This window comes from Lepidochelys olivacea, assembly GCF_965140295.1.
Source record: "Lepidochelys olivacea isolate rLepOli2 genome assembly, chromosome: 1".
Taxonomy (NCBI): domain Eukaryota; kingdom Metazoa; phylum Chordata; order Testudines; family Cheloniidae; genus Lepidochelys; species Lepidochelys olivacea.
In genome coordinates this window covers 126,710,502-126,738,464 of record NC_140411.1, presented here as the reverse complement: position 1 = coordinate 126,738,464, position 27,963 = coordinate 126,710,502, and the positions used below count along the sequence as shown (strand labels likewise).

Sequence of the window (27,963 nt, the reverse complement as noted above, 5' to 3'; positions counted from 1 at the left end):
GCATGAGGCTGTAGTAAGTGCTGTACAATCTTTCCTAGGATTAGAGTTTTTATTTTTGAAACTACAGTTGGTGTTGATTAATTTAATTTCATTTAAGGCCTGGACGTTTCTTTAAAGACAAGAGCTGATAGCAAGATACAGAGTGGTTTGAAAACTTTCTCTTCCAATGAAGTCAAGGGAAGAGATGGTAACGACTGTGACTATTGGGGTCTCAAAGAAGATGAATCTCAAAGCAGTCTGATAAAGTTCTGGTATGTATCCACACTCCCAAGTCTTTAGGGATTGGTTTTGAATTTGATCCTATGCAAGTAGTGACAGGTTGTAATCATTGACATCTGCAGTTTTGTCTTGAGAAGAGGGGAGTCTCTTACATTAATTCCTCAGGCTGTCAATACATAGCCTCAAAACATGACCTCTCTAGGACTGCGGTATCTTATGGAGGTGCTTGGGCCAAATCCCAAGTGATAAGCAGGCTCCCAGGCTGGAAAATGTCCTGCCACAATGTCAAGTATAACTTTGAAAATACACGTGACTAAGAGTTGCTATTTTAAATCGTATGAGCCCACATCTTAAAACTGTAACGTTATCTATGTTGGTTATTTAATTGTTCCTAAATATTTCAGAACATTACATAGCATAATATGATATCACTGCAAGTAGTGTTAGAAAAACCTTTGTCCTCAACCTTAAATACAGTGCAAGTTCTAGTCATGTTCTAATTCTGCAGATGTTGGTAGTGATGCTGCAATTTAAATGGCTTTGAGCTTTGCCTTTAAAGAAGTAATAAAATCTCCATGTTTCACCTTTTAAGGATTGAATTTAGTTCCCAGATTTGGCACTTGACATGCCCAGGTTATTTCTGTAGTGAAATACTCACTTTTTCAGAGAAAACATTTAAAAATGCTGCTGTTTAAAATGTTATCCTCTTTTCCTAATTTCTGTGTGTCCTCCAGCAAAATAATCAGAGTTCCCACACAGAGTAAACTGTCTCTCTCACACACACATAGTTTAAGAGACTATCTTAATATTGTCTCTTGAATAACTGCTTTAAACCATATAGCTGTCAGAACTCCTGAGATCCGTTACTTTCATATTCCGACACAGAGTGCCTGCTTCCTTGTTTCACCAGATGTGCTCTGCACGAACCCAGAAAACCTCAGAGCTGCTCTAACTTGCGCTGGGCACTGGTTCAGCCCTTGGTAGCCCTGAGGATCAGCAGGTGTTGAACACGGGTGGCATACAATGGCTTGCCTCTCCCCACTACCACCACCACTTGCACTAAATAGAGCTCAAACAGACCTGAGAATTGGGAGTGTTATTTCTTTTACAACAAAGTTCAGAATGACATTTTGTATTAGTGGTTTATGTCTATTTAAGAAACCACTTAAAGTGTTAAAAGTCTTTTTTCCACAGCTTGAAAATAACGGTCATGTCCTAACTGTCTTTTCAGCCTCAAACAGAACTGAAGCATTTCTAAGGGCACATGCTACAATTACTCCTTCAATCATGCTTCTGCTTAGCCTTACCTGGTATGAGATGATTTCTGTTAGCCTGGCAAATGGAGAACCAGCAATAACTGGTAAGTTTTGTGACATTTAAAATGATACAAAGAAGATGAAATTGAAAGCAGTCTGATAAAGTTCTGGTATGTATCCACACTCCCAAGTCTTTAGGGATTGGTTTTGAATTTGATCCCATGCAAGTAGTGACAGGTTGCAATCACTGACATCTGCAGTTTTGTTTTGAGAAGAGGGGAGTCTCTTACATTAATGTTTCACCTTTTAAGGATTGAATTTAGTTCCCAAATTTGGCACTTTACATGTCCAGGTTATTTCTGTAGTGAAATGCTCACTTTTTCAGAGAAAACATTTTAAAATGCTGTTGTCGGATAGGATGTGGTTGGATAGGAAAGGTGCACTGAAAGTGTCAGGGGTCCTATGGGAAAAATAATATGTGATCATATAATTAAAGGTTGTATCACAATGCATACACACAATGGGTCTTAATCTAGGTGTGATAAATGAAGGGGGCGGAGGGATCTCCTTTTTATGGACACCCAGCCAGCCAGTTAGCTATAAAATCCCTGTTAGTATTTGTTCTCTACTTGCTTTACCTGTAAAGGATTAAAAAAAAGTCCACAGGTAAAGGAAGGAAGTGGGCACCTGACCAAAAGAGCCAATGGGAAGGCTAGAACTTTTTAAAATTGGGGAAAAACTTTCCCTTTGTGTCTGTTGTTCTCTGGGGAAGAGGGGAACAGGGCAGCAGTTATGCTGTGAGAAGCTGAAGGCCAGGTATGAAAATCGTCAGAATCATACCTAGAAATTGCATATTTGGAAACCCAGATATGTAAGTAGATCAGAAATGTCTAGAAAGACGCGATTAGGTTAATTTCTTTTATTTTGTAAAGCTTGTGGGTTCCTCTGTGCTAGCCCCAAATGCTTCTGTTTTGCTTGTAATCTTTAAGCTGGACCTCAAGAAGGTTATTTTTGATGTTTAATTTTTGTAAGTGGGATTTTTAAATATAGTAAAAGCCTAAGACCCAGATGTATTTTCTTTCTTTTTGTTTTTAATACAATTTAAATTTTTAAAAAACAGGATTGGATTTTTGGTGTCCTAAAAGGTTTGTGCCCATGTTTTTTTAATTAGCTGGTGGCAACAGCTGGTTTCTTTCTCAGCTCTTCCCTGGGTTGGGGGTGTGTGTGAAAGGACTTGAGGGTACCCCAAACAAAGGAATTCTCAAGTGCGCCTTCCTGGATTCCAATGGGTTTTGCATTTAGGTGGTGGCAGCATCTACACAGCCAAGGTCAGAGAAAAACTGTAACCTTGGGAGTTTAATACAAGCCTGGAGTGGCAAATATTAGTTTTTAGACTACTTGCAGGCCCCCACCTTCTGCACTTGAAATGCCAGAGTGGGGAATCAGCCTTGACAATAGGCAGCCGCAATTGTGCCATTTCCTAATTTCTCCTGTGGGTCCGGGGACAGAATAGGTCTTCTGCATGTCCTCCTGCATGTCCTGAAACTAAAAGGGGGCTGCCTGGAGAGGGATGGACTCTGCCAGGTTAGAAATTTGCCCAAGACACACCATATGATGAGCAAGTCAACCATGTCTATACCAGATTGATCACAGACCGGGTTAATAATGACCGCGCCATCCACCAGAGCGGACGCAACAAGTATACTACTGGTGTAACCCCAACAAAGAGAATCCCTGGAAGAGATAACATCACCATAGCCACATGGAATGTAAGGACATTGAGACAAATAGTGAAGTTGGAAGAACTTATGTATGAAATGGAATAATACACCTGGCACCTCCTAGGAATCTCTGAGGTCAGATGGAAGAACTTTGGAGAGGTACTAATGGAAGAAGGCCATGTACTCTATTAGAGTGGAGAGGACAAACATGTAAGCGGCATAGGATTTCTTGTGCATAAAGATATCAAGAATTCAGTATTAGGATTCCGTCCAGTGTCCAGCAGGTTTATTTCCATCCTTCTAAAGGCAGTACCATTTAATATCACAGTGGTACGAGTCTACAGCCCGACAACAGACTATGATGATGAGCAAATTGAAGATTTTTACGATCAGCTCCAAGCATCACTGATAAGGTAGACAAGAAAGATATCCTGATTGTATAGGGAGATTGGAATGGTAAAGTGGGTATCATAGGCGCCGACTCCCTGGCTGCTGCCGGGCTGGAGCACCCAAGGGAGAAAAATTAGTAGCCGCTCCGCACCCACTGGGAGCCAAGTTCCCCCCGCCCCCACCTCCTCCTCCCCCAAGCCCGCTGTGTGCCTGCTCCTCCCCCTCCCAGCACTTCCAGCCCGCTGCCTAACAGCTATTTGGCGGTGCTTAGGACTTTCCAGGAGGGAGGGGGAGGAGTGGGGACGTGGTGCTCTCCAGGGAGGAGGCGGTAAAGGGGAGGGGCAGGGGCAGGAACTTGGGGAAAGGGGGTGGAATTGGGGCAGGGTGAGGGGGGGAAGGGGCGGGGCCAGGGGTGGGGGAGTGTCAAGCACCCCCATGGCAGAGGGGAAGTTGGCGCCTATGGTGGGTTCTGACGCACAGGCAAATTAGCGAGATTATTGTGGCCCTTTCTGTAATGCAGTAACCAATGAGAGAGGATTGAGACTTTTGCAGTTTACCAGCTATAACAATCTGGTTCTTGCAAACACATTAGGAGCACATAAAGCAGCCAGACGATCAACGTGGTACACACCTAATGGTCTACATCACAGCCAGTTCGACTACATCATGGTGCAAAACCGATTTAGTTCTGGGATTAACAGAGCTAAAACAAGGAGTTTCCCCGGTACTGATATTGGAAGTGATCATGACCTTGTGATGCTAAATTTTTGGCTGCGGCTAAGGAAAATCATCAGGCCAAAGTTCACCAGAACCAAGTTTGACTTAGCAAGACTCAGAGACCAGAACATTGCAGAGTCATTCCAAGCAATGGTCAGTGGAAAATTTGCCCCACTGCTTGCTTTAGAGGAAGACATAGAAACAATCACCAACAATTTCAATGCTGTAATGCAGTGATTCCCAAACTTGTTCCGCCGCTTGTGCAGGGAAAGCCCCTGGCAGACCGGGCCAGTTTGTTTACCTGCCATGTTTGCAGGTTCAGCCGTTTGTGGCTCCCACTGGCCACGGTTCGCTGCTCCAGGCCAATGGGGGCTGCGGGAAGCGGCGGCTGGTACGTCCCTCAGCCCGCAGCCCCCATTGGCCTGCAGTGGCGAACCGCGGCCAGTGGGAGCCGCCATCAGCCGAACCTGCGGGCGCAGCAGGTAAACACACCGGCCCGGTCCGCCAGGGGCTTTCCCTGAGTAAGCGGCGTCCCAAGTTTGGGAACCACTGCTCTAATGAATGAAGCAGCAATGGACATCCTTGGGAAACATTGTAAGACGACAAAACCATGGGTCACAAATGAAATATTATAAATGTGCAACATTAGAAGAGAACTTAAGAGAAACAAGAACAGCACTAAGGGAGCTGATAAATACAGAGCAATTGGCAGAAAGATCAAGAAAGGAATGAAGGTGGCCAAGGAGATATGGATTGAAAAAGAATGCTCTAAAATTGAAGAGCGTATCAATAATAAAAATAGCAAACGAGCCTTCCAGATTGTAAAAGATCTGATGAAGGAAAGAGGGACCAAAGCTAACGCAATTCAAGACAAAGAATGAAACAGTCTTACAGAAGAAAGGGACATCATCAATAGGTGGACAAAGTACCACTCTGATCTATGCAACTGCCAGACAAATGGAAATCCTATTGTCTTAGACAGCCCAGATTCTTACCATTAAACAACTGTAGGCCAAGGCCAGCAGTGCAGTTCTCGTCAACAGGAGAGTGATTTTGCACCACTGTTGGAGTCTAGGAAGGCTGCCTTTTTTTACCCACACTATTCAACATCTTCTTGGAGTGCATAATGACTGATGCCGTAGAAGATCACATATGCACATTCAGAATTGGGTGGTGGTCAATCTCAAATCTTCAGTTTGCTGATGACACTGACGGCCTGGCAGGCAGTAAGGATGAACTTACCAACCTTGTGAAACGATTGGATGAAACCTCTGCAAAATATGGCATGGAAATCAGTGCAGATGAAATCAAGCTGCTGACAAACAAACGTGACAGGATCAGCTCACATATCACTGTCAGTGGACAAGAGAGGGAGACAGTGAAACAGTTCAGGTATTTGGGGGCAATCATCATTGATGAAGGATCCAAGACAGAAATTCTGTCAAGAACTGTGCAAACAACAGCAGCAGTGGCAAAGCTAAAGCCAATTTGGAGGAATAAGAACATCTCCCTGGAATCCAAACTGAAACTGCTGCACACATTGGTCATCTCCATTTTTCTGTATGCGTGGGAGACATGGACCCTTATGTCAGAACTTGAACAGAAAATACAGGAAGTAGAGGTAAGACACGTCCGTAAAATCCTGGGCATCTCCTACTTCGACCATGTCACTAATGAAGAGGTCTGCAACATCATCACCCAATGCGCTGGGTCATATGAAGACCTCCTGACGACTGTGAAAAAGCACAAGCTGAAGTGGTATGGCCATGTAACAAGATCATCTGGCTTATCCAAGATCATCCTCCAAGGGACAGTACAGGGGAAGAGAAGAAGAGGTAGACAGAAGAAGAGATGGATTGACAGCATAGAAGAGTGGACAGGAATGGACTTTGCGGAGACTCAAGCACTGACACACTATCGTTAGGGGTGGAGACAATCGGTTGATTGCTCATCAGTGATGGTGGCCCAACAACCAATGTGGTTATGGGAGTGATGATGATGATGTTGATGATGAATTTTGGAGTGCTTTTCCTTGCATCCTTAATAATGTTCTTTTAATGTAGGTTTTTGTCTGTTATTAATATTGGTGGGGTTTATAGCATTGCCTATGATTAAGTTTGCCGCCTGCACATCCACTTCCAATTTCCTCTCCCAACAGTTCCAAGAGTTAGTCTTCTAGCTCAGGAATCCCAGTCACCCCTCAACTCTAACTTCCAGTCCCAGTTTTCCTCTTCCCCACCACGAGCCTTTAGTCCAAGTCTGCTGCCCCCTTACAAGATCCTTGTCCAAATCTATTCTGCCGTGCTACCTCCCACCCAGAGGTTTGGCTCTCATCCAGGAGCATAGCCCTGGGTGGGCCTGAGTGGCTGCAGATCACACACTTAGCATCCAGGCCTTCCCAAATTGGGACCAGAGCCCCCCAAATCTACAGGCTGGGATTCCCGACCCTGGCTCAGTGTCTGTGAGCCTGGCCGCTTCCCCATCCTGCCGGCACTGCACACTGCTGCCCTGGTTTCTGGCCCCAGCGCTAGCCCCACGGGCGTTGTGCTTCATGGGGGCGGGTCTGGGTGGGGCTAGCATTGAGCACTGGGGCCGGAGACCAGGGCAGCTGTGCACGCACAGGCAGGAGGGGCACAAGGCTGGGCTGACAGATACTGAGCCGGGGTTGGGAGGGGTTGGCAGACTCAAGCCCCAGTGGGACCCTCCTCTACCCTATGGGCATGCTCTGCAGCCTGTCTGCCCTGGGTGCCTGCTGAGCAGTAAGCGGGGGTGGGGGGAAGCGGGCCTCCCATCCCTCCTTCCTTCCTTGCCCCATTCCCCAGGGCACCTGTGCCCCTGATCCTTCCTGACCCCCCCTACCAGGGCCCCCATCCCTCCTGTCCCTCTCCCCTCACCCCCCATCGTTGCTTGCCCACCCAAAAGCTGGGGCCCACCCAGTTTTCCTATCTTAGCTATACCACTGCTCTCATCCCATCTGAATTTGATTCAGACTGCTTTCTCCTCCAGGCTGCTTTGGCCCAGCAGATGGGGCACTGAGAGCACAGGAGAGACAAGCTCTCTTCTCTCAGTTCTAGTGTCCAGACCTTGCACAGCCTGCAGCAGTTTAGCGCCGAAATTGCACAGGGCTGGAGCTTGCTCAGTGTGGAAAGAATCTTTGGGTACTTTAGCAGCTAAAATCTAAGAACGCTCAACTGAACCTTTGCAAACTGCAGTTTTTCAAAAGGCTTATAAATTGTCTAGATTTGGATGGATTTTCATGAGGACAGCAAAAGGCAAATCTGTCACAAAGGCCACCCTGCCTGCCAAATGTCAGGTCCCTGTTCCAAAGCATTAGCACTCAATAGTATTTCAAATAAAAGTTCTCAAGACTGTTTAATGCAGATCATACAATGAATTCTTTGCTAGGCTTTTTCTCAGAAATGGCAGAACACTTCAGCTTTAGGCAAACACTGGACATGAAAAATTTCAACGTACACAGTTCAATTCTGGTAAAGTTAGAAGCAACTGAAAACAGGGTCTTAGAATAAGAAGTGTTGGGCAACCGCAAGAATGGGCTGTACCATCAGCCCCACCTATTATACAGTAATAATTATCATTCATCTTACTGTATTTACAGCTTCTATTATGGCACCCAGTGATCTGCACATTGTTAAACATGAGTTTGGAGTTATTCTCTCCTGGAACAGTAACATTACAGAAGAAATGGAGACATATTATGTGAAATATATTTTGATTTATAAGTTCAATACAGCTAAGGAAATAACAGTAAGTCACAACACACTTTACACATAGTTTTGGTAAAATAAGATAATGCCCCTTATTTATTGGCTGTCATTTGCAGACCTTTCCTCTAATACCACTACTAATTGGCTATTGCATAGAACTCTTCATTATAATGCAGTTCCATGTTTTCTTCTTCCAGGAAAGACTTCAAGAAAAGGAAAAGATGATAAGACTTGGGTTACACTCTGGTTTCCATGCTAAAGTTAAAACACAGCTTCTTTCAAAAGAAACAGAAGACATTATAAAGGAGAGTAACTGGACTGAATTTACTTACAACGCACCTCCAGGTCAGCCAGTTTTCTGCATAGTGTTAGGATATTAAAAATGTCTGATAAAAAAGTTAGAGATCCACCAGTTCTGAAGTCCTGGCTAATAGCTCTTTCTTGTGCTGGCTATTTTTTGGTATGCATTTCTAAGGAAGGATAATGACAGAGGTCTATAAAATCATGATTGGTGTAAATAGGGAAGTGTTATTCACCCCTTCACATAACATAAGAATCAGCAGTCACCCAATAAAATGAATAGGCAGCAGGTTTAAAACAAACAAAAGGAAGCACTTCTTCACACGATGCACAGTCAACCTGTGGAATTCGTGAAGGCCGAAAATATAACTGGGTTAATAAAAAAGTTAGAAAAGTTCATAGAATATCAGGGTTGGAAGGAATCTCAGGAGATCATCTAGTCCAACCCCCTGCTCAAAGCAGGACCAATCCCTAATTTTTGCCTCAGATCCCTAAATGGCCCCCTTAAGGATTGAACTCATAACCCTGGGTTTCGCTGGCCAATGCTCAAACTGCTGAGATATCCCTCCCCTCCATCAATAGCTCATAGCCAAGATAGTCAGGGATACAACCCCATGCTATAGGCATTATGGGAGAGATGGGTGGAAGCAAACTACAGTTACAAAATGACCACCTCTACTCTATTGACTCAGACATAGAAGCACCCCTCGATCCTCTTGGACTTCCCTAGCAACTGAATGGATTATGGAAGTCCCATAGCACATGGTTGCTGGGGAATCCCAGGTGGGCTCCTTAAGCGACTGCAATAGGAATTTTTGAGTGTTTCTGCAAATGCCTCCAAAGGGACCTCTGGCAATAGGAATAGAAATGTTCCCAATGCCCTATAAGGCAAAGGCAGACACATCCTTTAACTCAGTTCTAAAAACGTGGATCCCTCTCTGTCTCTCTCCTGGATTTGTACTGGCACCAGTCATTTCAAGGATCAATGTAAAGCAAGCAACATGCTAATATCCTTCTCTTTTCTTTCTTGCTTTCTTTTTTGGTTGCAGTATATATCCAAAATTTCTCATGCATCATATATAACATTTCCCATTTAAATTGTACCTGGGACATTAAAACAGAAGCTCCTGAGGATGCTCAGTATTTTCTTTCCTACAGGTAAGGATCCTGTTAAAACAAGCACAAAATAATATTAAAAAATCACCCGAGCTTTACATTACTTCTGTTTGCTTCCTACAGGCACAGCAGAGAAGAGTTTCAATGCCAACTCTATTTAACAAACGCAAAGAACAAAAACATTGGATGTCACATGAAAGAAGTGTATTTTAATCAAGCTAATAAAATCAGATTTAATATCACGGTAAAGGAACTCGGCAACAGTTCAGAAAACCGTTCCTATTACAAAAAATTTACACCTCAAAGTCTAGGTAGGTGTTTTCATTATTGCCTAGCATTGTGAAATGTTCAATTGCTTGTGATTTCCTGCAGGGGAGAGGGGGAAAAAAGCACGACTCACTGCATTCAAAGGGGTATATTCTGTTTCTATAATGCATTGACATTTGTAGGAGTTTGACATAAAGCTCACAAACCAAAGAATCTCTTATACAAATCACTTTGTAATTCGGGCTGTTCGAAAAATGGTAATGATTGTTTTGTGAAAAAAAAAATCAAATGTTTCAAAATCGTTTGTGTCCTGCACAATTTGAAAAGTAATGATTTTTAGTTTATTTAGAACATTTCATGAAGATTTTTATAGAACATTTGTGTTTTTGAAGTTTTCATTTCTCCTAATTTCTTCCCCTATCCCCGCTTTCCCCCCATTTTAATCCTTTTTATTTCTTTCCCCGCTTTTTTGCCACCACAAAAGGGGAAATAAAAACAAAAACTAAAAACCAAATCCTCAAAATTTTCATGTTGGTGTTTAGTTAAAAAAGGAAGATTTTAAACTATACTTATTGGCAATATTCATTTTTTAAAATGAATTTTCATTGAAACCTTTTATGCAAAATGTTTTAGTTGAAGAGTTTCAGTGAGTGCTATTTGTAACTCTGATGATAATTATGGCTGATCCGATAAATTTCTTATTCATTTACTTCTATGGATTAAACCTGGGGAGGAGGGGGGAAAGCTTCTCATAAAAAGTCTGGGTATTTTCCTGGTTGGTTCTAGTTCACATCTCAGTTACAATAAATACGTAGCCACCCTTTTACATTATGAACCTAAAGGGTTGTAGTCAAACCTCAGTTACACTGCCATAAATCTGGAATAACTCTAGATGATCTGATGGTCCCTCTAGAGGCCTTAAACTCTATGAATTTATGAACTCCATTGATATCCGAGCAACAGAAATATTGTCGCAGGCAGTCCAGATTTACACCACTATAACTTATTTCAGAAGATGGCCCACCATGTTTACTCTCATCTACACTCTGACTCAGATTCTGAATTCATTTACACTGATTTACATCACTGGGATTTACTGGCATCACCTCAGATTTACACGGTAACTGAGATCATTATGTGGACCTTCAAACGTATTTCTGGTGTGAACTCTTTGTTCAGACCCTAGGAAAACTTGTGCAGCACTACATTTTGGTTTAGCTTTAAGCTACACTAGACTATTGCGATTACCTAACCAAAATGCGGACAGCATACTTTGACTGAAACTGCCAAACAGAAGCTGCAGTCTGCCAGTATACTGTATTCCATTCACATGCCTGCTTGCTGAAAGAATGTGAAATAGTCTGTTTTTGTTTATTGTCAGAGAAACTGAACCCTCCAATCAATGTGTCTGTATCACTTGAAAACAGAAGTGTTAAAATTAACTGGAAACCACCACCTACTATTGGTTCAGCAAAAAAAAATTGCTTTACATACCAAGTGAAAATTACAGATCTAGAGGTAATATATGGTAATACTTCTTAACCAATATAACCTCAGCTCTATACCAACTAATTCCCCGCTCAGGTTAAACAGAATCAAGTCTTGGTTGAACTTCTGAGAAATTCCAAGCCCTGCAGCAAATGACCTAGCATTTACCATCCTTTCTTCTCAGTACAGCTGGTCAAAAAGTGAAAACCTATTTTCATGAAGATGTAGAAAGTTTTCTTCATTTTGAAAGGAATCAGGTTTTCATTTGTTTTGTTTTGTTTTTTACTGAAAACACTATAAAACGATTACTGACGTTTTTCATTTACTAAACAGCAGATTTTTTGGTAAAAGAAAAATGTCCATAACCATCTCAACATTTTCAATTTTAAAAATATTGGCATTCATTATTTTGTGAAAAATGAAAAAAATAATCAACAATACTGACAAATTTCCATGAGAAATGTCGATTGAAAAGACCAGTTTGACTCTGAATCTTTGTGCTGAAAAATTTTGAGCAGTTCTACTTCTGAGTCATTGCTGATCAAAACTTCCTTAGCAAATACTAGGGTGTTAGAGAGGTTGTTTCTGAGATGAAGGCTCACTTGTTATTTAAGAGCTTGTGATATGTTTTGCAAAAGGATGGGTATGTCCTGGTCAAATTAAAGATTTGCTATTTTATTGTACTCCTTTCCTAAATTTCATTTAGAGTTTCAGTATCTCTGAAACTGGTGAATAGAAGTAACAGATCTCCATAGGCATTGGCATAGGCATTTTGAGTACTTGTGTGTATGAGGGGTGTTATATGCATGCAAGTGTTGTCATAATTGCAGCATTTAGTCGAAATTGTGAAAGAGTACATATCCTAAACTCTAGGCCTTATGCTTATCTTCCCTTAAGAATGTCTGCTAAATGTGTTTTTTGTAGTTCTTGCTATAGTTTTAAATTCATATAGATATAGATATGTTTTGAAACAAAAGACACTGGAAGTTAAAAACAGAGAATGGCCTCCACAATTCATGCTTCCAAAGCTGAGTGTAGACAGAACTCCATGTGCACAAGAAGCAAGTTGTGGGAATTCTGAATTTTGTCTGTGCTCAGAATAGAGAGAGCACCCTGCACTGAGCTACTGGTGAGCTGGGTCCAATATAAGCTATAACCTAGGATTACAATAACATTGGAAAACTCTGGACAATGGACTGGAGTATTTATGGACACCAAGAAGGAAACATCCTTACTCAGAAAAGCACTTAAAGATGTGTTTAGGTGCTTTCTTGAATTGGGGCCTTAAAGCACAATGTTGCATTTTAATAGGAAATTAGTTGAATATAAAAATTTCAGCATGAATTTAATTAAGACTTGCCAACTTTCCATCAGACATTTTTCTCCCTTCAAAATAAAAATGTATTGGAAAAATAAAACTAGATATGTAGTTCACTCTCAAAATATGTATTTAGTCCCCAGTCCTGCAAGGATTTACTCATGCACTTAATGTTACGCACATTGAACTCAATGGCAGTATTCACCTGCATAAAATACATATGTAGGTCTTCGCAGGACTGAGATTGTAACCTGTGTATTTCAAATGCCATAATTTGTACGTGATGGCAAAATTCCTACAATAAAACATCCAGTGTTGGTTTTTCATGAGTGCTATGAAGATTTGAAAAAGCTTCCCTATATAGCTCAAGCATCTAAATTAGTTGTACTAATGAATACAGTGTAATATTAATATTTTGTAATATTTATTTTAGAGATGGACCTCATCTGCCTTAGTTTTTTTTTAAAGCACCTGACACTATAAAATGTAAGCAGCTGAGCTGAAAAGTTATGGTCAATTTATCTGGACAGCTAAATTGTAGGGCTGTCAATTACTTTCAATTAACTCACAAAAATTAATTGCGATTATTAATCGCAGTTATAACAATAGAATATGAATTGAAATTCATTACATATTTTTGGATGTTTTTCTACATTTCAATATTGATTTCAATTACAACACAGAATACAAAGTGCACAGTGCTCACTTTATATTGTTTTTTTATTACAAATATTTGCACTGTAAAAATGATAAACAAAAGAAATAGTATTTTTCAGTTCACCTCATACAAGTACTGAAGTGCAATCTCTTTATTGTGAAAGTGTAACTTACAAATGAAGATTTTTTTGGTTACATAACTGCACTCAAAAACAAAACAGGGTAAAACTTTAAAGCCTACAAGTCCACTCAGTCCTACTTCTTATTCTGCCAGTTGCTAAGACAAACAAGTTTATTTACATTGACAGGAGATACTGCTGCCTGCTTCTTATTTACAATGTCACCTGAAAGTGAGAACAGGTGTTCACATGGCACTTTTGTAGGCGGTGTTGCAAGATATTTACCTGCCAGATAAGCTAAAGATTCATGTGCCCCTTCATGCTTCAGCCACCATTACAGAGGACATGCTTCCATGCTGATGATGCTTGTTAAAAAAATAATGCATCAATTAAATTTGTGACTGTACTCCTTGGGGGTAGAATTGTATGTCTCCTGCTCTGTTTTACCCGCATTCTGCCATATATTTCATGTTACAGCAGTCTCGGATGAGGACCCAGCACATGTTTGTTTTAAGGACACGTTCACAGTAGATTTGACAAAACGCAAAGAAGGTACCGATGTGAGATTTCTAAAAATAGCTACAACACCCGACCCAAGGTTTAAGAATCTCAAGTGCCTTCCAAAATCTGAGAGGGTCGAGGTGGGGAGCATGCTTTTAGAAGTCTTAAAAGAGCAACACTCTGATGCGGAAACTACAGAACCCAAACCACCAAAAAAGAAAATCAACCTTCTGCTGGCGGCATCTGACTCAGATGATGAAAATGAACATGTGACAGTCTGCACCACTTTGGATCGTTATCAGGCAGAATCCGTCATCAGCATGGAAGCATGTCCTCTGGAATGGTGGTTGAAGCTTGAAGGGACATATGAATTTTTAGCACATCTGGCATGTAAATATCTTGCAATGCCAGCTACAACAGTGCCATGCAAACACCTGTCTCACTTTCAGGTGACAAAAAGCAGGCAGAATTATCTGCTGCAAATTGTAACCAATCTTGTTTGTCTGAGCGATTGGCTGACCAAGAAGTAGGGCTGAGTGGACTTGTAGGCTCTAAAGTTTTACATTGTTTTATTTTTGAATGCAGTTTTTTTTTGTACCTAATTCTACATTTGTAAGTTCAAATTTCATGATAAAGAGATTGCACTACAGTACTTGTATGAGGTGAACTGAAAAATATTTTTGTTTGTTTTTTACAGTGCAAATATTGGTAATAAAAATAAATATAAAGTGAGCAGTGTACATTTTGTATTCTGTGTTGTAATTGAAATCACTATATTTGAAAATGTCAAAAACTTCCAAAAATATTTAAATAAATAGTACTCTATTGTTAACAGCACGATTAATCATGATTAATTTTTGAATCGCTTGACAGCCCTACTAAATTGATATCTACCCATTCTTTGAAAATCACAATGTAAAGTGGAAGTGTGCTAGTTGCATATTGTTGCCTTTGTAACCCACATGCACTATTAGAACTGTACTTTTCCTCTTCAAAATAGACACGTGCATTGCTCAGCATTTTCAAATTCAATGCAAAAAGTTAGGTTTTAGCAAAGTCTGTATTTAGACACTTAAACACAAGGACGCTGTGTGAGGTGTTGAGCACCTGTAGCCTTTGCTGAAGTCAGCATGTGACTAGCTCTGTGCATAAGGAGGGCTCACACAAAGCACACTGTCAGGATCTAATCTAAGTATCATACAACAAAGGACAACAATGAATAAAGCCTGGAGATGGGGGCAGAGAAGGATGAAGGTCATATCAGTGAAAGGTTGTTACACAGGCTAAGTTTGGTATTTTAGAGGAACATTTGTCAAAGCCCAAAGGACAGTTAGGTGCTTAACTTCCATTCAAAGTCGGTGGGAGTTGGTCACCTAAGTGCCGTGTGTGCCTTTGAACATGCCCCGTCCCCCATCCCACCTGAGATGTTTTAGTTGCTTTTATAAAAAGTAGCATATTAACATTTTTGGCATTCCTGGACCGAAGGTTGAGATGGAGGTCAGAAAGGATTTACAGGAGGAGAGTAAAGTCACATGGTACACAGGTCACACCTATGCTGTGCACCAGCCCATGCCGAGAAGACAGCACGCTAAATCTTTTTAAAGGTGTAGTGTAGCCGGCACCTCACTTGCTTCCCCAACATAAGAGCATAAGAATGGCCATACTGGGTCAGACCAAAGGTCCATCCAGCCCAGTATCCTGTCTACCGACAGTGGCCAATGCCAGGTGCCCCAGAGGGAGTGAACCTAACAGGTAATGATCAAGTGATCTCTCTCCTGCCATCCATTTCCACCCTCTGACAAACAGGCTAGGGACACCATTCCTTACCCATCCTGGCTAATAGCCATTAATGGACTTAACCTCCATGAATTTATCCAGTTCTCTTTTAAACCCTGTTATAGTCCTAGCCTTCACAACCTCCTCAGGCAAGAAGTTCCACAGGTTGACTGTGCGCTGTGTGAAGAAGAACTTCCTTTTATCTGTTTTAAACCTGCTGCCCATTGATTTCATTTGGTGGCCCCTAGTTCTTATATTATGGGAACAAGTAAATAACTTTTCCTTATTCACTTTCTCCACACCACTCATGATTTTATAGACCTCTATCATAGCCCCCCTTAGTCTTCTTTTTTCCAAGCTGAAGAGTCCTAGCCTCTTTAATCTCTCCTCATATGGGACCTGTTCCAAACCCCTAATCATTTTAGTTGCCCTTTTCTGAAACTTTTCTAACGCCAGTATATCTTTTTTGAGATGAGGAGGCCACATCTGTACACAGTATTCAAGATGTGGGTGTACCATGGATTTATATAAGGGCAATAAGATATTCTTGGTCACCTAACTGCCGTGCCTTTGAACCCTCCCCTTCTCCTCTCCCCCTCCTCCCTGGAGATGTTTTAGTTGCTTTTATAAAAAGTAGCATATTAACGTTTGGAGTTAACACCACTGGAGTCATTTTGCCTTGCAAAATTATAATGATTCCAGACCTCATTGCTTAGGTTATCACAACTTCCCTGCACAGCTCTCTGCCTCTTAGTTTATTCCTTTGTATCTTTCTTCCACTATTGATTCTCCTTGTCAGTAACAGTCCCCTCCCCTCCTTTTTTTCTGCCTCTTGTAAACCATGTATTATTGCACATGTATGATAGTCGGCCTGAATTTTCATAAATGACTAATTATTTTAGGTGCCTCAATTTTTCAGTGTCCAACTTGAGAGACCTTAATGAGCCCTGACTTTCACAAATGCTGAACACCCACTCTGAAGTCCATTTTAAGGTTAGTTACCCCAAAATTGTGGCACCCAGAATTGCTAGTTATTTTTGAAAATGTAGGCTATTTCTTTAGGGAAACAAATACAATTCTGTGACAAAATCAAGCCAAAACAAACACTAACAAAAACAAAAACAAAAGAGCTTGGCCTTAATATGGTTTCCAGGCTCACTCTAATTGAAAATCAACAAGGAGTCATTGCTTTTTGTGTATTAACATTCTCCTGTTCTGTAGCTTCTCACCTTATCAGCTCCCAGGCTTTGCCCTTTTGTTTTGGAATCTGACTTTTCATATACCCCAGCTAGCAATCAGACTGTGATTTACCATAATCACTGTCACTAAAAATACATCTATATTAGGTTTGAAAGAGAGACAATGACATTTGAGATCTCTAGTATTATATGTTTCTGAGTTGTATTGCTAAATCACTAAAACAAAACCTGTGCTAGCCTGTAGATGTGTCTGAAGAGGAATATGTGCATCCAGTTCATGATCCAGCAAAACAATATGTTGTTCAAGTCAGAGCAAAGAAAATAACATGTATAAGTAACAAGATTTGGAGTGAATGGAGTGAACCAGTTTTTATTAATGATGGTAAGTTACCAGACTTCTATGACTCATAATATATAAAAGGGAAGAACTTTAGCTGCCAAAAGGCAATGCCAGAACAAATAGGAATACGGGACCACGTCTTGGGGGTCAGCCAGACTACATGCAGTGCAGGTTGAGAGAAGGGGTGCAAAGATGGAGTGAAATGCCTAGGAGCCCTAGTCATGGACCAGGACCACTTTGTGCTAGGCACTGTACAAACACAGGACAGAAAGACAGTCCTTGCCCCCAAAGATCACACTCCCCTGATCCTGGGGCCACTGTGTGCAGGGCTGTTCTCTTGGCTGGCTGCTACTTGTTCCAAGAGGGAAAACTTCGACTGGGGGTTAGCACAGTATAGGACCATCCCAGACCTGACTCCTTTCCTCCAGTCAAATCCCTTACCCTAAAGCATGGAGCTATCTTAGTGGCCTCTTTATTGGCTGCGCATTACTGGAGAACTTCCTTCTGAACTGGAGTGATCTTTCTGAGAACAGAAGCACTAGCCCGATGAACAAAATCCATCAATGGCACAAATGCAAAGCAGCTATGTTGCCCTCAAAAGAGTTGGCCTAATATATTCAGCCCTGTTAATAGATCATGGGGACAATTTTTCATTCTGGCAGAGCTAGAAATTGGAAGAAGTAGAAATTAGGTTTGTGCCACCTTTTCATCTCTCCACATTCCGGAGCTGTCCAATTTATACTTCCTTGCCCATGGCCCCCAGGGGACATTGCAACAGCCAAGCAGAACTGGAGCACACGGACACTTGCCTACACCCACTATGCCAGGGTTATGCCACCTCCTTGCCACCCAGGGAAACCCCTATGCTGGGGTATTCCTGATGAGAGAATCTGCTGCCTTTCTGGTATCTTGATGGTGTTAGACTGGTGTAAAGGGGCCACAGAGCAACAGAGCACTTAGCCCTATATGCATATATATGGAAATATATATATTTGTGTGTATGTGTGTGCCTGCGCACAAAATCTTACACATATCTAATCATTTCTTCAGTGTGTCCTTCAGAGGATCCTCCTCATCTGCCCTCCAGCTTTCTGTGGGGCTTCTACAGGGCTCTGTCCTTGGTCCCCTTTTCTTCTCCATCTTTCCACCTTAGCTCTGCCCAATCTCATCCACAAACACAAATTCAACTACCATCCCTGTGCTGGTGACTCACAGATCTACCTGTGTGCCCCAGACCTGACTCCTGTCCAAATGAAAATCTTTGCCTGTCTTTCTGACATCTTCTCGTGAACATCTAGCCATCAGCTAAAGCTTACCATGGCTAATCTTTCCTCCCAAACCCTTCCTGCTGCCTCCTTCCTTGATCACTATGGACAACATCACCATCCTGCCAGTCACTCAGCCCTGTAACCCAGGCATCGTCTTCAGCTTGGACATGAATCAGGGATGGCTCAGGGGATGTAAAATATGTAAACAAGACTTGATCCTTTGAGAAGAGAAAATGGGTTTATTCACCCTCCACCCATAGCCACTAAGAAAAAAGAAACAAAAATTGAATAGCAGAGTTCCCTAATATGAGTAGTCGTTGGTTTCCTGCTGTTCAGATATGAACAAATCTAAAAGAAATTGCAAAGGTGACTATGTTAAAAGCAGACATGGTTTACCGTAAACTCATGCTACACCCCTGGGATGAGCACAGGATCTTAGAATTAACCATATCCAGTGACAGTATCCTTGGATATTTGGGGAATATGTTCCACTGCTTCCTCCCCCTCAAAAGCCAGTTCACCAGATCCCCCTTCCTGCACTCCACCCTGCATAGAATCATAGAATATCAGGGTTGGAAGGGACCCCAGAAGGTCATCTAGTCCAACACCCTGCTCGAAGCAGGACCAATTCCCAGTTAAATCATCCCAGCCAGGGCTTTGTCAAGCCTGACCTTAAAAACCTCTAAGGAAGGAGATTCTACCACCTCCCTAGGTAACGCATTCCAGTGTTTCACCACCCTCTTAGTGAAAAAGTTTTTCCTAATATCCAATCTAAACCTCCCCCACTGCAACTTGAGACCATTACTCCTCGTTCTGTCATCTGCTACCATTGAGAACAGTCTAGAGCCATCCTCTTTGGAACCCCCTTTCAGGTAGTTGAAAGCAGCTATCAAATCCCCCCTCATTCTTCTCTTCTGCAGGCTAAACAATCCCAGTTCCCTCAGCCTCTCCTCATAAGTCATGTGTTCTAGACCCCTAATCATTTTTGTTGCCCTTCGCTGGACTCTCTCCAATTTATCCACATCCTTCTTGTAGTGTGGGGCCCAAAACTGGACACAGTACTCCAGATGAGGCCTCACCAATGTCGAATAGAGGGGAACGATCACGTCCCTCGATCTGCTCACTATGCCCCTACTTATACATCCCAAAATGCCATTGGCCTTCTTGGCAACAAGGGCACACTGCTGACTCATATCCAGCTTCTCGTCCACTGTCACCCCTAGGTCCTTTTCCGCAGAACTGCTGCCTAGCCATTCAGTCCCTAGTCTGTAGCGGTGCAAGTACTTCTGGTCCTCTTTTTCCCTTCCTTCCCTCAAGAGTTTGCAAGGTTTGTGTGCTAGGGTGGGGAGATTGCCAGGAGCACAGCCTTCCTTTACCCATCCCTAGATCTCTATTGAGCACAGTACTTAAACACGTGCCTCACCTGAAGCAGTCCCTGACTTCAGCCTGTCTGAGACCTTCCTGAACCAGGGCCCTGGAGGGCAGGGAAATGTCTGCTCTTAAAATCGATTTCCTTACTCCACCCCTGACAAGTGGATTAGCGCTTAAATCGTCCTTGCCGAGTCGAATTTGGGGTGCTGTGGACACAATTCAACGGTATTGGCCTCCGGGAGCTATCCCAGAGTGCTCCATTGTGAGTGCTCTGGACAGCACTCTCAACTCAGATGCACAATTGTTTGCCATTGCTCTGACGCAGGGAGGGGCAACTGACGACACAGCTTACAGGGTTGGCTTACAGGGAGCTAAAATCAACAAAGGGGGTGGCTTTACATCAAGGAGTATTTCAGGCAGGACTTCACGGAGGGTTCCAATAAGAAATGGTGCACCTAAGTTATTGTTCTTATTGAAACAAGGAGGTTAGTCTGGCCTCTGATTGATACATGGTTAGATTTATCTCGCTGCACCTTCTCTGTGAGTGACTGCAGTGTGACCTAGAGGAATGAGTCCCCTAGACGTGGGGCGGGTTTGCAAATGAGTACAAATCTGGTCTATTTCTTGTTTTGATACACTCCATCTATCTTTTACATCTTTGGCTGGCAGCAGACGGTGAAGAAGGACTGCATGCCATCTACATCTCATGGCTGCTCGGCAGAAGATGGTACAATAGGACTGCTAGCCATCCTCATCTCTTGCCTGCCCAGCAGAAGATGATGCAATAGGACTGCTAGCAATCCGTATCACCTGCCTGCTCACCATAAGATGGTTCAATAGGACTGACTGCAGGACTAAAGAGAATGACTTGATCAAGTCACTCCAAATTTAGTCCCTGCGCCCATGTCTGCCCAGGCGCTCCTGATCGACCTCACACAGGTGACCAGGAGCACCTCGGACATGACGATGACGGCTGCCAGTCCTACTGCATCGTCTGCTGCCACAAGGCAATGGGTTGCTGCTACTGTGTAGCAATGCAGTACCACATCTGCCAGCACCCCGGAGACATACGGTGACAGTGAGCTGAGCAGGCTCCATGCTTGCCGTGGTACGGCGTCTGCACAAGTAACTCAGGAAAAAAGGCGCTAAACGATTGTCTGCCCTTGCTTTCACGGAGAGAGGGAGGGAACGGGGGCCTGACGATATGTACCCAGAACGACCAATGACAATGTTTTAGCCCCATCAGGCATTGGGATCTCAACCCAGAATTCCAATGGGCAGCGGAGACTGCGGGAACTGTGGGATAGTTACCCGCAGTGCAACACTCTGGAAGTCGACTCTAGCCTCGGTACTGTGGAAGCACTCCGCCGAGTCAATGCACTTAATGCACTTAGAGCATTTTCTGTGGGGACACACGCACTCGAATATATAAAACTGATTTCTAAAAAAATGACTTCTATAAATTCGACCTAATTTCGTAGTGTAGACATACCCTTAGTTTCTCCTGATTTCACAGTAAAACCATATGAAATAGATATAGATAAGTTCAAACTGGAAGCCCATATTCAAGCCCTTCATGCTCTGAAATTGATCTGGGTTGGATCTAAAACCAGTTACACATCTCGCCTGATGGTAGCACAAAATGATGAAAAACTTGATTGCTAACCTTATCTGGTTTCTGCCATTTTGAGTTACATTCTGTGAAGTGTGTTGTTCAAAGGAATCCGAACCTAAGCTTTGGTTCAGTTTTGAGCCTCAACCCTAATTTAAAACTAATCCACATTCAAATATGGCCTCCTCAGCCCACATCCATGAAATCAGCTAGGCTCCACTCAAAGATGGTTATTATTATTTGTATTGTGGCAGTGCTTAGTGCAATAGGTCTTGTATAAACACACATGAAAACAATTTCTGCCCTAAAGATTTTACAATCTAATCAGAAATGTAATGTCACTTTTTGCTGAGTCTGGGACTCAGTTTTGAATGCACAAGGAACCTTGATTCAGGCACGTTTTGCATGGTTTCAGCTTTGAGTGCAAAGAATTGGAACAACTTTATAGTCACAAGGTTAAAATGTACCCAATATAAACCACACTGAATGAACTACATAATGTATGAACAAGTTCTGTGCTATAAAACCTGAACCTGTAGAATATTTACCTCAAAAGCAGATGCCCCTACCATAATTCTATTGTGCATAGAATAGCAGCATAACAGTAATACTTCTGGAAACTATAATAATTAATAATAATAATAAATTAACAGCTACCTCATGTATAGCACATTTCATCTCAAAGATCTCAAAGTGCTTTACAAAAGAGTTCAGTATCATTATCCCCATTTTGCAGATGGAAAAACTGAGGCACAGTGTGGCAAAGTGACTTGCCCAAGGTCACCCAGCCAGTCAGTGGCAGAACTAGGAATACACCCAAGGTTTCCCTCATTCCACTCCAATGCTCTATCCGCTACCTCTCATAAAATCTCAAAGAAGTGTTATCTTTGGACTTACAGCATTGCAGAAAGGACCATAATATCATTTGATTCAATAATTCATAGAAACGAGGCCATAGAGCAGGGATGGGCAAACTGTGTGCCAGCCATTTTAATCTGGCCCTTGAGCTCCCGCTAGGGAGAAAGGTCTGGGGCTTGCCCCGCTCTGTCGCTCCATCGAGGAGCAGGGTTGGGGGCTGCTCTGCATGGCTCTTAGAAGCAGCGGCATGTCCCCACTCCGGCTCTAACACATAGGGGCAGCCAGAAGACTCCACTCTGCATGCTGCCCCACCCCAAGCGCCACCCCCACAGCTCCCATTGGTCGGGAACTGTGGAGAATGGAAGTTGCAGGGGCAGTGCCTGTGGATAGGGCAATGTGCAGCACAGCCACCTGGCCGCACCTCTGCATAGGAGCCAGAGGGGGGACATGCCGCTGCTTCTGGGAGCCGCTTGAGGTAAGCGCCACCTGGAGCCTGCACTCCTGAGCCACCCCCCTGTGCCCCAACCCTCTGCCCCAGCTCTGATCCCCCTCCCGCCCTACGAACCCCTCAGTCCCAGCCCAGAGCACCCTCCTCCACCCCAAACCCCTCATCCCTAGCCCCACCCCAGAGCCCGCACCCCCAGCCAGAACCCTCATCCCTGCATGTCCCAAACCCCTGCCCCAGCCCTGAGGCCCCTTCTGCCCTCCGACCCCTTGGTCTCAGCCCAGAGCACCCTCCTATACCCCAAACCACTCATCCCCAGCTTCACCCCAGAGTCCGCACCCCCAGCTAGAGCCCTCATCTCCCCCGCACCCCACGCCCCGCTGCCCCAGCCCGGAGACCCCTCCCCCATGCTGAACTCCTCATTTCTGGCCCCACCCCAGAGCCCGCACCCCCAGCCAGAGCCCTCACCCCCTCCCACACCTCAACCCCAATTTAGTGAGCATACATGGCCTGTCATACAATTTCCATACCCGGATGTGTCCCTTGGGCCAAAAGGTTTGCCCACCCCTGCCCTAAAGTGTATAATGCAACCATTTATGGTTGTACCTTTTCAGGATTCTATATTCTCTTCACTTTACTAAAACTAACTTTCCCTCTTCTTTTTAAGAATATAAAGATAATAAAATGAACACCTGGAAGCTGCTCATACTAATTTTGTTTCCCTCCATGATCTTCACTGGAGGATTGCTGATATTTCTTTGTAGAAGGTAATTTACATTTTTTGGGAGGGGCAGATGGGGAAGGAAAGGGGGAGTTGTCTTTCTGAGGATACACAAACACTTTGATGAATCAGTGTTCTACCAAAAACAGATCTTCCTTTTCATAGGGGGGGTCATTATACTTAGAATAATCAGGTCATTGTGAATTAGGGGGCTATAATTCTGAAGACTAATCTGATGAGAGGCTGAGAGCCCATAACAGCTGCTGACTTCTCTGGGGATACTGGGAACATATGTGTACTGTTCCTTAAAAGCTGTAGCAAGAAGCCTGGCTGGAGGGGAACCTGGGAAAGTGCTAGGTAGAAGTTCTCTAGTGAAGTAGAGAGATGCAGGTAGACAAGCTTTTGGGACAATGTTGTTTTTCCTTTGCTAACAGTCACTTGATCAGTGCTAGAAGAAGTTGACCTTTTTCTGTGACCTTTATATCCTTGTTGGATAACAGACAGCATTCAGCATCTTTCAGCAGGCACAGCTGGTAGGATCAAGCCTCCAGTGACTTGCCCAAGGCCACACAGCAGGGCAAGCCACGGACAGAGCCAGGGTTAGAACTTATACATTCCTGATACCTTGTCCTATCCTCAGAGCAATAGACCTTGTTGCCTTTAGACTGATGCTTCCTCTCTGTATATACTGCTGGTTTACTTAACATGTTATTTTACACATGCTCACAAACAAGACAAAAATACCCTGGCATGAACAATCTGCTCCTGCAGACATTTAATAGCAATAACAACCCTGTGTTTTCATCTCTCTCTCTCTCTTATAGGTATAAATGCATTGATCCTATACGCACACCTATCCCACACCCTTCAAACAGAATCAGAATCTGGTTAGCTTCTGATGCTGCTCTGTGTCAGGTACAGTACATGCTGACCTTTTCCTCCAGTACAGTGCTATGTATGTTGCACATACAGGGTCAGGATGGTATGGCTGAAGAAATTTAGTCAGCTGGGCAAATAATAGCAAAGAAATATTCCGGAGCATTCTTGTGTCTCTAGCCCATGGAGTTGCTGGGATGGAATTTTCCACACCTTTAATTCAGTGTTTGTGTATGTTTGAGCTGGAGAAAAAATTGGGGCAGTCATTTGCATTGGTGCCAGTGCAGAACCCCTGTGCTCCAGAGGAACTCGGAGAGTGATTGTGCCTCCAGGACAATCATGACCATCTCCTAGCTGGGTGGCCGGGTGTATGTGGTATATAGGAGTGTGTACCCCTACCGTTCTCCTTTTGAGATGCTGTTGAAAGAAGATGTTAATATGTGGATCTCCTCCTCCCTATCCACTAATAACACCTGTCCTTGACAACTCCACGGGATCCTCGTTCTTCTATTGGATTCCATTCCATTCCAGATAGGTTCTTATACTACGCCCAGCACTGTAGTATCTGAACACCTTCCAGTAGTGCATTGAGCAAGATGACTAACATCTGTCACATGTTTGTTTTCCATTCCTCTCCCCAGAAGGAGCAGTGTGTGGAGTGGAGCGCTTCATTTGGGATTTTTTTATAAGGTCAAAGAAATGCACCTTGTGCTTACAGCATAAGGTGGTGAGATTTGTGACAGTTTTATACTGATAAAATAAAAACCAGCAGGATCTTATTAAAGGGGAAAAGGCAAAATGCCACATTTATTGTCAATAGAGAAAGAATCATAGTAAGCAGTTAGTTATAGCTATAACATTCCATTCAATTTCATATTTATTCACACATTCATTCATACACACACACACACACAGGTTCTGCAAGGTTGTTATCATAGCTACAAGCCTTAGAGTTGCTCATGCCAAGCCACTGGCCAGGTGGCCTGGACATAAGGAGGGAGCAGGGCCTTGTCAGATGCTCATCTGATGCTCCTGGAAGTCGGTTTGCAGAATCAGACCCCAAAGTTCTCACTTTCTAGAGTCCATTTTTATAGGAATTTATTCCTTTGCCAGTCTATGGGAATTGCTTCATCATGCTGTTGCTGAATCAATCAGCAGATGGCACATTCCTGACGGCTCCGTGCTGCCAGATGTTATCTTGTTCTTTGGTTCTCCCATCCTTGAGGCTGTAGGGTGGATTCCAGTCTGCCCTCCGGGGGTCCTCAGGTTATTTCCACTTGACACCTTCTTCAGCCGATGGACATTGGATTCTTAGGCTGGCACCTCCCTGATCATTCACATTTATTTGAGCATAAGCTTTCGTGAGCTACAGCTCACTTCATCGGATGCATTCAGTGGAAAATATAGTGGGGAGATTTATATACATAGAGAACATGAAACAATGAGTGTTACCATACACACTGTAACCAGAGTGATCACTTAAGGTGAGCTATTACCAGCAGGAGAGCTGGGGAGGGGGGAACTCTTTGTAGTGATAATCAAGGTGGGCCATTTCCAGCACTTGACAAGAAGGTCTGAGGAACAGTAGTGGTGGGTGGGTGGGTGGGGATAAACATGGGGAAATAGTTTTATTTTGTGTAATGACCCATCCACTCCCAGTCTCTAACTAAGTTAATTGTATCCACTGATTGCAAACTGGATACAATTAACTTAGGCTTGAATAGAGACTGGGAGTGGATGGGTCATTACACAAATAAAACTATTTCCCCATGTTTATCCCCCACCCCCACCGTTCCTCAGACGTTCTTGTCAACTGCTGGAAATGGGCCACCTTGATTATCACTACAAAAGGTTCTTTTCTCCCCCGCTCTCCTGCTGGTAATAGCTTACCTTAAGTGATCACTCTGGTTACAGTGTGTATGGTAACACCCATTGTTTCATGTTCTCTATGTATATAAATCTCCCCACTGTATTTTCCACTGAATGCATCCGATGAAGTGAGCTGTAGCTCACGAAAGCTTATGCTCAAATAAATTTGTTAGTCTCTAAGGTGCCACAAGTCCTTTTCTTTTTACGACTACAAACTAACATGGCTGCTACTCTGAAACCTGATCATTCAGTTATTATCCACACCAAGCACCCAGCCACATACATCCTCTATCTCTATTTTAATCACAATTTTTAACAAAGCGAGATGACGACAACAAAAGGGCGGGGAGTCTCTGGGTGCTATTTCTGTTGTTACAGAGTATTGCTTTGAGTCTCTCTCTGTGTGAGTAGTTGTTGTTTCAAAGAATTGCTTTGAGAACAGACTCTGTCTTAGAATGTGCTAACACACTTAGCAGCTTGCAAGTTTCACACAGAGAGGGAGAGAAACAGTCCCAAAACCCAAAAGACCTCTTAATTAGTAATACCCTGGAATTTAAACTATGGGGAATCAAACTCATTTGTGATTTTAATACAGAACTTCTTTAATATGATCCAACAACAGTCCTTAGTTTCTGTGGGATTTTGATACATAGTCTTGGGCAGCCTCTCAGAAAGCTTTGTCCATTTTGTGCTCCTGAAGAGTAACTGCGAAAAAGGTCACACCACCATCTCTTTCAGGAGATGAAAAACCCAGCCAGAACTCAGGGGAAGATGAGCCTTCTCTCCTTAAGAAACAATATCGGTCTCCACTTCCTTCTGTGATTGGCCAAACTCGTTTGCCACCTTTTCTCAGCCAAAAAGGGCATTGCCTTATTGCTTTCCTCAATAAAACAGTGCAAATTAAACTGATATTTCTGTACAGCAGTTCACTGTGGCTTGCCAAACTGTAAGGACCAAGCCATGGTGGTCGTGTCTATGTTAAGCGTTCCCCTGGCATCTGTAAGAGGTTTTTTTCAGAGGCACAGAGCCTCTTTTTACTTCAGCAACCTTGTTTATTCATTATGTGAATGGAAGATCCAAACAAGCAGTTACTAATGTTGTATATTATTAACACAGCAGGAGTATGGCCTGGTTCCCCAAATTCCCGACATGCTGTTTATCAGCGATCTGAGCACACCTGTCACAGGTAGGTCCAAGGAAACACATGTGTCTACTGACCTGCTGGTGACAACAAATGGCAGGGGTGAATGTTGATAGTGCTGACAGAAGAGGGAGATTGGTATATGGAATAAAGAGTACTTGGCAGATCCTTTATATGAAACCATGGTTCTGTATAGAGACGAGAGTGGGACACAGAAAAATGACTATTAGTGTCAAGATGCCTAGAGAGACTTGCCCAGACCCAGCCTGTCTCATCCACAAATGAGCCTAACCCCTGAAATAAGATAATATTTATTATCTTGGGGCTAGAGTGTGACTGTGCCACAAGCCCATGTTGCATAGTTACACTGCCCCAGGAGCAGACCACAGATCATATTGGGATTCAGAGAGTGAGTTGGCTGGGGCAAGGAGTGGACTGAGAGTCTAACAATGTAGTCTCTGTTTCCCACTTTGTTCCAGTAATCTGTCCCAACCTGCACATGACGTGTGGTTTGCACAAATGTAACAGAATGCAGAATCTGATCACGTTTGCTACACCACTGAGTGAATGCATTTGTGTGTAATACAATTTTACTCAACAGAGCTATGTTTCAACACGAGTGAAGTGAACATGCACTCTGAGATCATATTGGTCCCTCTGGAAAAGAACCAACACAAGGGGATTAACTATTGA

General features: G+C 43.1%; 1 protein-coding gene across 1 annotated transcript; it reads left to right on the top strand.

Moving 5' to 3' along the window:
• Positions 1-27,963, top strand: LOC311518077 (interleukin-5 receptor subunit alpha-like; the record flags this gene model as incomplete). Its single annotated transcript, XM_084623521.1, has 13 exons — positions 1-13; positions 98-251; positions 1,451-1,579; positions 7,920-8,068; positions 8,226-8,373; positions 9,378-9,486; positions 9,568-9,755; positions 11,093-11,229; positions 17,007-17,151; positions 23,331-23,430; positions 24,209-24,299; positions 27,246-27,315; positions 27,872-27,963. The coding sequence occupies exons 3-13, from the start codon at positions 1,507-1,509 to the stop codon at positions 27,961-27,963; spliced, it is 1,302 nt and encodes a 433-aa protein (XP_084479647.1). The 5' UTR covers positions 1-13; positions 98-251; positions 1,451-1,506.